The following is a 9,665-nucleotide window of genomic DNA, read 5'->3' as shown; positions in this document are numbered from 1 at the left end:
AGACAGATTTACAATCTGGACATTATTTAGTGGATCTAAGACCCCCAGACCTCCACATAATCAGAACAAATTATATATCATATTTTATGTGTAGTAAATATTACCAAATCTTATGTCTAAACAAAGATTTTGACAGCACATAAGAACCGCATGGCCCATCTAGTCTGCCCATTTTTTAACCTTTGGTAACCTTAAATCATATTTGATTCTTGGTTCTCTGTAAGCATATCCTTATGTCTATCCCAAGCAGGTTTAAATTGTTCTACTGTATTAGCCTCTACCATCTCTGATGGGAAACTATTCCACTTATCCACTACCCTTTCTGTGAAGTAGTTTTTCCGCTGAACCTACTTCCCCCGGTATCAGTGCATGTCCTCGTGTTCTAATACTTCTCTTCCTTTGTAGAATGTTTCCCTCCTGTACCTTGTTATAACCCTTGATAAATATGAAAGTTTCTATCATGTATCTTCTACTAACATACAAGGCCATCAACAAAATTGCACCGACATACATTTCCTCACTGGTCTCGAAATATCTCCCCACTTGACACCTCCATTCTGCACAAGATCTACGTCTCTCCTCCACTCTCATCACATCCTCCCATTCTCGGTTACAGGATTTTTTCCGGGCTGCACCCACGTTGTGGAATTCCCTCCCTCGCACAGTAAGACTTTCCTCTAGTCTTCAAACCTTCAAGCGTTCACTGAAAACCCACCTCTTCAGACAAGGTTATGATATTCCTCAGCCAACATCTTAATTTCCCTAGATTACCCTATTACCATCCTCTACACTGCTAACGCAAGACAACAACCCTCTGACCAACACTGCAACACACACCCCCACTCAATACTTTTACCTTTGCATTCTAGCTGGTCCATTGTGCAATATGATGTAGCACATGCCCTTGTGTTTCTAACTTCCATTGTCCTATAGATTGTAAGCTTGCGAGCAGGGTTCTCTTACCTCTCTGTCTGTATGTATTACCCAGTATTGTTTTATCAATGTCTGTTCCCAATTGTCAAGCGCTACGGAATTTGCTGGCGCTATATAAATAAATGTTGATGATGATGATGATGATGTCCCCCCTTTCCCTTCTCTGCTCCAAACTATACATATTAAGATCTTTTAGATTTTCCGGGTGTTTTGTGCTGTAGACCATGCACCATTTTAATTGCTCTTCTTTGTACAGTCTGTAATGTATTTATATCCTTCTGGAGATATGGCCTCCAGAACTGAACACAGTATTCTAGATGAGGACGTACCAATGACCTATACAGTGGTATTATTACTTCTTTATTTCTGCGACTGAATCCTCTCCCTATGTATTAAGTCTAATATTGCATCTGTGTGAGTGGGCTCCCTCACCATTTGCTTGAGGGATGATCCCTGCAAGGATATCACAATGTCCCTACTTTTAGTGGAACTTTCAAAAGACCACTCTCTGTTCACATCAGATAGATGAAGTCTCCCATGATTATTACCCCTCCTTTTAATGTCATTTTAGTGATGTCCTGCAATTGGTTCCTGTCCAGTTCCTCTTCATGACCTGCTGGTCTATAGATCACCCCAATATGAAGAACAGCCTTCTCCCCTGTGTCTGTGGTCACCCAAAGGGCCTCAAATTTTTCGCCAATACTTTGTATTAAAGTAGTATTTATGCTTCCTTTCACATACATTGCTACCCTTTCTCCGATTTTTCCCACCCCTTCCTTCTTAAATAATGTGTATCCCGGTACAGCTATGTCCCAGTCATGATTTTCACTGCACCATGACTCCGTAATAGCCACAATATCCAGATCATCCCTTGTCATTTTTGCAATTAGTTCTGGGATTTTATTTCCAAAGCTCCTAGCATTACCTCACATAGCTCTAAGGGCTTGTTTGTGCATCTCCTATTCCTAGCGATGTACATCTCTCTGCCTTGGTTTATTTTGTTTTGATCTGCTTTGTCTTCTGTTGCTGTGGGTGTGTTTTCTGTACTATTAGCCTGCAGAGATAATACCTCTTGGTTGGGGGAGCAGATTGCTTTATTCATATTTAGTTCCCTGCCCCCTACCTTTGCTAGATTAAATAGTTCCTGATGAAACTTACAATCTGTACACTTATTATTCTGGTCAAAGCCTCCTATCTTGCCATATTGCATGACTATGGTCTATTGAGTACATAAAATGTCTAGGTTACATATGTCTGTTTATTTCCTTGATATTGTTACTGGTATTCTATACATGGCTGTCTACATGACATATGTTTATCCACTGATAATACTGTCTTCATCAGACCAGGGAGCCAACATCTCATCCTTTGGTACCAGTTTTCTATTTAGCACAATCCCAAACTTCTCTCTGAGCTGACCAGGTATCTCGTCCTCGGTGAGTTCTTGAGTGGTCTTCACACTCCCACCACCCTTGGTATACTCCGTGCTGATCAGCCTGTGCCCCAAGTACGTCAGTCTGCCGCCTGGTACTAGTAAGGAACAGAGAGATTTACAGACCAAGAGAGAACATGGTGAGGTCTGGTGATATTCACACATCTCTCTGAAGTCCTCAAATCTCCTCTCTTCAAGGGTGAACTTGTACAGACTCCTCCATACATCATCGTCCATCCTCTCCAAGTACCACTGCTTTCCTTCCACCCGTAACCGAAACACGCCACTGTCCTGCTCCTCTTCCCATCCCGTTTCCAGTCGAAATGGATCCACGATTCCTTCTCCAAAGCCAACGTCACAAAGCCACCGCCTGCCCTCCAGCTCCACAGTCAGTATCATGTGGTCAAATGAAGGTCCGTACACCCCACTGGTAGTATCCCTCACTCTGGCTGATAGAACCAACGGTTGGTACCCAAGTTCTTGTAGCACCCACAAGAAGAGTCCATTGTTCTCACAACAGAAGCCTCCACGTTTTCTCAGAACAATCTTTTCGTAAATCCAGTTAGTGTCCAGGATAATTTTCTCCCCACTGTGTATACTGAGGCTCTCAAAGGGTACAGAGAGCACATGATGACGGTGTAACTCCCGTAGCGCTGAAAGGGACGGTGTGGAGGAATCTGGTGTAAGTTCTGTGATTCCAACACGCTGGAGATAGAGGTTCAAATCCATCTGGCAATAAATGTCCTGAAAAACAATATAGAAATATCCTATATATGACAGCACTAGTCTATAACATAAATACTTCATACTACAGAGGCATTAATCACAATTATGGGGATCACTCTCATGTATATCACAGTGATATGTTATTATATGTTACAGTTTACTATAGAAAGAATTATACCTTTTGTATTTGTGCCCAGTTTCTTAATAAACCATAGTGACTTCATGTTCACTGTACATATATTATTGTATTGCTGACAGCTTTTCATTAATATTGCAGTCCTTTCACTAATCAGGTTTATTTCTTTATAACACTCTCCTCCCCCTTAGAAAGCGTGATTCAATTATTCAAATTTACATTGTGTGCAGGGTGTGGTCAGGCTACTCAGGGGCCTGTCCACATCGCATTTGGGCATGCCACGTCCACTGGGGGCCTTTAACAATGGACTGCAAACCCGTCTGCTACTGTAGGTGTGGCAATATGGCGTTGTCTGGCAATTTATTTGATGGAGTTTTTGGCTAGAGGATTTTGGAGCAGCACCAGCACCAGGGGGTGTGGAGTCAAGGTTTTTAAATCACATTTGGCCCTGATCTCTCTAGTTCAGGAGTTTATTCAAAACCTCCTGCCTCTTAATGAGCAGGTGAGAGATGATTTGGAGCCTTTAATATCACGCTCCAATGCAGTGTCTGGGCTACACAAATTATTATATGCTATATGTCCTTTTTATGAAGAGGTTGGGATGTAAACAGTGGCAGATTGAGGCATTCCGCTATATCTCAGCCTATTTCCACTGACATCACTTACTTCCCTGACACTCAGGTACATAGCACCACTAGTCAGCACCGCGGGGACTCCTCTGATTGACTGATAGGGATGGGCTCCATGTGGATTTATAAGGCTGTCAGCTGCACACCCTCTTTGCCTGTTATAGCATTAGTTTGCTTAGGCACTGTGATCTGTATGTAAAGACTGTTCCATACATATATCTGCCACCACAGTGGAGTTTGCTAAAGGTAGCTTTCTATAGGCTCTCAGAACTAATGTCAGCAATTATCCTTAACACTGCATATCTGTGTATATCTAGCAAAATGAAAACATGAAGTATTGGTTCCTATTTTGATCAAAACATTTAAGCCTGCATCCCAGTGTCAAGGGCACCTCATTATATGCAGGTCCTACACTGACCTATGTGCTTCAAACAACATTAAAATGCAGTTACAATCAGATGCACTCACCTCCCAGGTATGGGGGTATATATCTAGCAAGGGCTGGCTTGTGAACCACACCCAAATGTGCCTTAAATAGGCTTGATGGACAGCTGCTATGACAATAAGACAATATTTTGAAACAAAACTAGAAATAAATTAGCCCGCGCTCGGTATATCCCACATTATATATGGTACCAGCTGCATGGTAGTAAGCCCGAGCTCGGTATATCCCATATTGTATATGGTACCTGCTGCGTGGCAATATATAATATGGGATATACTGAGCGCTGGCTTGTTTTTTTATCAGGGTTTGTTTCAAAATATTGCCTTATTGTCATAGCAGCTGTCCATCAAGCCTATTTTAGGCACATTTGGGTGTGGCTCACAAGCCAGCCCTTGCTAGATGTATACCCCTATACCTGGGAGGTGAGGGCATCAGATTTTAACTGCATTTTAATGTTGTTTGAAGCACATTTGTACTTGGATCAAAAACTGGTTAGAGAATAGGGAACATAGAGTTGTGATAAATGGAACATTTTCTAATTGGTCAAAAGTTTTAAGTGGAGTACCTCAAGGTTCCGTGCTGGGACCACTCCTTTTTAATATATTTATTAATGACCTTGGTGATGGTTTAGAGAGCAAAGTTTCTATTTTTGCAGATGACACTAACTTCTGTAAGGAAATAAAATCAGGGAAAGATGTAGTTACTCTACAGAGGAACTTAAATAAATAATAAACTGAAGGATTGGGTGGTCAAATGGAATAAGAGGTTTAACATAGTTAAATGTAAGGTTATGCATTTAGGGATCAAAAACAAGAACGCAATCTATAATTTAAATGGAATTAATTAAGGAGAATCTATCATGGAAAAGGATTTGGGAGTGCTCGTAGACAGTAGACTTAGTAATAGTACTCAATGTCAAGCAGCAGCCGCAAGGGCAAATAAAGTATTGGCATGCATAAAAAGGGGCATAGATGCAAGAGAAGACAGTGTAATTTTGCCACTGTATAAATCGTTGGTAAGACCTCATCTTGAATATGCAGTACAGTTCTGGGCACCACTCTAATAAAACAGGTAATTTGGAACTAGAAAGGGTTCAGAGAAGGGCAACAAAATTGATAAAGGGTATGGAGTCATTAAGTTATGAGGAAAGATTAGCCAGTTTAGGCATGTTTACTTTAGAAAAGAGGCGTCTAAGAGGAGATATGATTACTATGTACAAATACATTAATGATCAATACAGAGAACTCTCATGGGAACTTTTTATCCCACGGACTATACACAGGACACGCGGTCACCCCTAAGGTTAGAGGAGAGGAAATGTCACAACCAGCAAAGGAAGGGGTTCTTACAGTAAGGGCAGTCAAGATATGGAATTCACTGTCAAATTTTTAGCGGAAAGGTGTATCCAGGGATACGACCGTTAATTAAAATGAAAGATGGTACTGGATATAGGGTAAAAATAGGACTGTAATATTGGGTCTGGGGGGATTTTCACAATTGAAACAGATTGGTGGTTGCTTACTCTGGATCAATTTCAAATATAAAAGTGCAGGATCACAGGAGATCCAAAATAGGTTGAACTTGATGTCTTTTTTCAACCTCATCAACTATGTTACATAGGTCAGTGTAGGACCTGCATATAATGAGGTGCCCTTGACGCTGGGATGCAGGCTTAAATGTTTTGATCAAAATATGAGCCAATAACTCATGTTTTCATTTAGCTAGATACACAGATATACAGTGTTAAGGATAACCACTGACAACTGTCTTTTTGTTTTGTATACATATATGGACATTTATATTTCCACGCAGTTGGTACCATATACAATATGGGATATACCGAGCGCAGGCTTATTTTTGCTCTGGTTTTATAATCTGTAAAATGTCTAATCCTCTATAAAAAGAGGCCCATTACTTCATATTATACTGTTAATTATATATTACAGTGCATGGCAAATACTGCATAAACCTCTGGCTGAATAATCAATATTGCAGCTTTTGTTTGTAGTAAGGGCAGTTATATGGAATAATAAGCTTCTCTCTGTACAATATAGGTCTGAAAAAGAGTTTATTTCGGCGCTTAATCCTTGAAGCTGTAGAGTAGCATCAGATAGAGTATAATCGTGTACACATGGGGTAAGTGGAGTACGTTGTAGTCGTGAGAAGCTCTCACCTGGTGCTGATAATATCAATGCTTTGGACAATCTTACACCGGGGGTTGTTAGACACAACTAAGCTGAATTCCGTGCAAAGTTCTACAAGTTCCAGGATCACAGAGTCTCTTTTAGTTACGCTATTTATGTTTCAAAAGAAAAAGAAACCGTACCCATAGTGTTCACTGTGTGATCATTAAGGGCCATATGAAGGCTAAGTGTTATTACACTGACCTGTGCCAAAGAAGAAAAAAAGGGCTTTGGATATTTATTACACCGATGTCCGTCAGGATGTGTGATTCCACACGTGTACAGGAAATATATTCTCAGAGAAGAACACAGATCAAATTTAATTTGATACAAAAATTGATTTTATTGTCTATAATCCAATTTATTTAAAGGAAAAGAGACACTGTGATCCTGGTACTTGACGAACCTCACACTGAATTCAGCTTTGTTATATCTAACAAACACCTCAGTACTAAAACGTAATCTACTTACCACACGGCGTACACAATTATACCTTCTCATTCTACACTACATCTGCAAGGATTAAGTGCTGGCATAAAAATTTTCCTGAACTTAGATGAACCACAGAAGCGAAGCTGTAGGCTCCTCTGTTCCTGGCTGCTGTACTTCACTCTATACCTCTTGTCCCTCACTCTATACATCTTGTCCCTCACTCTATACAGCTTGTCCCTCACTCTATACATCTTGTCCCTTACTCTATACAGCTTGTCCCTCACTCTATACAGCTTGTCCCTCACTCTATACATCTTGTCCTTCACTCTGTACATCTTGTCCTTCACTCTATACCTCTTGTCCCTCACTCTGTACATCTTGTCCCTCACTTTATACATCTTGTCCCTCACTCTGTACAGCTTGTCCCTCACGCTATACAGCTTGTCCTTCACTCTATACATCTTGTCCTTCACTCTATACATCTTGTCCCTCACTCTATACATCTTGTCCCTCACTCTATACATCTTGTCCTTCACTCTATACATCTTGTCCCTCACTCTATACATCTTGTCCCTCACTCTATACATCTTGTCCTTCACTCTATACAGCTTGTCCCTCACTCAATACCTCTTGTCCCTCACTCTATACATCTTGTCCTTCACTCTATACAGCTTGTCCTTCACTCTATACATCTTGTCCCTCACTTTATACATCTTGTCCCTCACTCTATACATCTTGTCCTTCACTCTATACATCTTGTCCCTCACTCTATACAGCTTGTCCCTCACTCTATACATCTTGTCCCTTACTCTATACAGCTTGTCCCTCACTCTATACATCTTGTCCCTCACTTTATACATCTTGTCCTTCACTCTATACATCTTGTCCCTCACTTTATACATCTTGTCCCTCACTCTATACATCTTGTCCTTCACTCTATACATCTTGTCCCTCACTTTATACATCTTGTCCTTCACTCTATACATCTTGTCCTTCACTCTATACATCTTGTCCCTCACTCTATACATCTTGTCCCTCACTCTATACAGCTTGTCCCTCACTCTATACATCTTGTCCTTCGGCACTGGTTACTTTACTGTTATATTTCTCTCTGTACAATGACTTACACCTTACTGAACATTTCTATAAATAAGCTTCATAAAGTTGGGATATTTTCTCTATAACTGCAGACAACGATCACAACTCACCTTCCTGACGAGCGTGATGTTCGATCGGCTGTGTATGCTGCAGGTACTATGTGCTGGAAACGAGTACTCAGGTCCTGCGTTATGTAAACATCACTGTGTTTAACGCTTGCACTCCCAGGTCACACACAGACTCATCCTGCCACTTGTTCTGAATAACTTCTGCCCTGTTACTGTGGTAGGAAGATGATCGCACTCACGGGGGAGATGCTGATGAACCCATCACAGTGTCTCTGGCCAGCATTATAGAGACGTCACCCCATAGCAGCCATCTGTATTATTATTATTATTTACTTGGAAAGTGCTAACATATTGCGCAGCGTTGTACATTGAGGGGATCACATAATACAGAAGTTAAAGTTATCTCTGCCTAAATGAAGTTACATTGTGAGAGGTGCGGGGAACACATGATACATAAGAAAAACAATTGTAGCTTGAGGTGGGAAAAGTGGGTACGGCTATTGTACGACAGCAGTATTATCAGCCAGCAATAATAAAGCAGAGATTGGTGACTGGTACCTCTGTGCAGCTACCAGCGGTGCGGTACGGTTGGAATGAGGAGACAGCAGAAGGCAAAGATAGTAAACATGAACCAGTCACTGTAGAAATCTAGCTACTGGCAACCATAACTGTCCTTCACCAGCTGAGCGAGCAGAACGGTCCTTCAAGGACTGAGCGAGCAGAACTGTCCTTCACCGACTGAGCGGCCAGAACAGTCCTTCACCGGCTGAGCGGCCAGAACGGTCCTTCACCGACTGAGCGGCCAGAGCGGTCCTTCACCGACTGAGCGGCCAGAGCGGTCCTTCACCGACTGAGCGGCCAGAACGGTCCTTCACCAACTGAGCGGCCAGAGCGGTCCTTCACCGACTGAGCGGCCAGAACGGTCCTTCACCAACTGAGCGGCCAGAACGGTCCTTCACCGGGCTGAGCGGCCAAAACGGTCCTTCACCGACTGAGCGGCCAGAACGGTCCTTCACCGACTGAGCGGCCAGAGCTGTCCTTCACCGACTGAGCGAGCAGAGCAGTCCTTCTCCGACTGAGCGAGCAGAGCGGTCCTTCACCGACTGAGCGAGCAGAGCGGTCCTTCTACGACTGAGCGAGCAGAGCGGTCCTTCACCGACTGAGCGAGCAGAGCGGTCCTTCTCCGACTGAGCGAGCAGAGCGGTCCTTCACCGACTGAGCGGCCAGAACGGTCCTTCACCGACTGAGCGAGCAGAGCTGGCCTTCACCTACTGAGTGACCAGAACGGTCCTTCACCGGCTGAGCGAGCAGAGCGGTCCTTCACCTACTGAGTGACCAGAACGGTCCTTCACCGGCTGAGCGAGCAGAGCGGTCCTTCACCGACTGAGCGAGCAGAGCGGTCCTTCACCGACTGAGCGAGCAGAGCGGTCCTTCTCCGACTGAGCGAGCAGAGCGGTCCTTCACCTACTGAGTGACCAGAACGGTCCTTCACCGACTGAGCGAGCAGAGCGGTCCTTCACCGACTGAGCGAGCAGAGCGGTCCTTCACCGACTGAGCGAGCAGAGCGGTCCTTCTCCGACTGA

General features: G+C 43.0%; 1 protein-coding gene across 1 annotated transcript; it reads right to left on the bottom strand.

Annotated features, from left to right (window-relative positions):
* Window positions 1-2,144: 2,144 nt before the first annotated feature.
* On the bottom strand, window positions 2,145-8,169 carry LOC142098608 (arylamine N-acetyltransferase, pineal gland isozyme NAT-3-like). Its single transcript, XM_075181445.1, has 2 exons — window positions 8,125-8,169; window positions 2,145-3,109 (listed from the first exon to the last, which is right to left on the bottom strand). Exon 2 carries the CDS (start codon window positions 3,092-3,094, stop codon window positions 2,249-2,251), a length of 846 nt encoding a protein of 281 aa, XP_075037546.1. The 5' UTR covers window positions 3,095-3,109; window positions 8,125-8,169; the 3' UTR covers window positions 2,145-2,248.
* Window positions 8,170-9,665: the final 1,496 nt, after the last annotated feature.

Source organism: Mixophyes fleayi, chromosome 7, assembly GCF_038048845.1.
Source record: "Mixophyes fleayi isolate aMixFle1 chromosome 7, aMixFle1.hap1, whole genome shotgun sequence".
Taxonomy (NCBI): domain Eukaryota; kingdom Metazoa; phylum Chordata; class Amphibia; order Anura; family Limnodynastidae; genus Mixophyes; species Mixophyes fleayi.
Note: the sequence above shows the minus strand (reverse complement) of the source record. Positions and strands in the feature narration are given on the sequence as shown.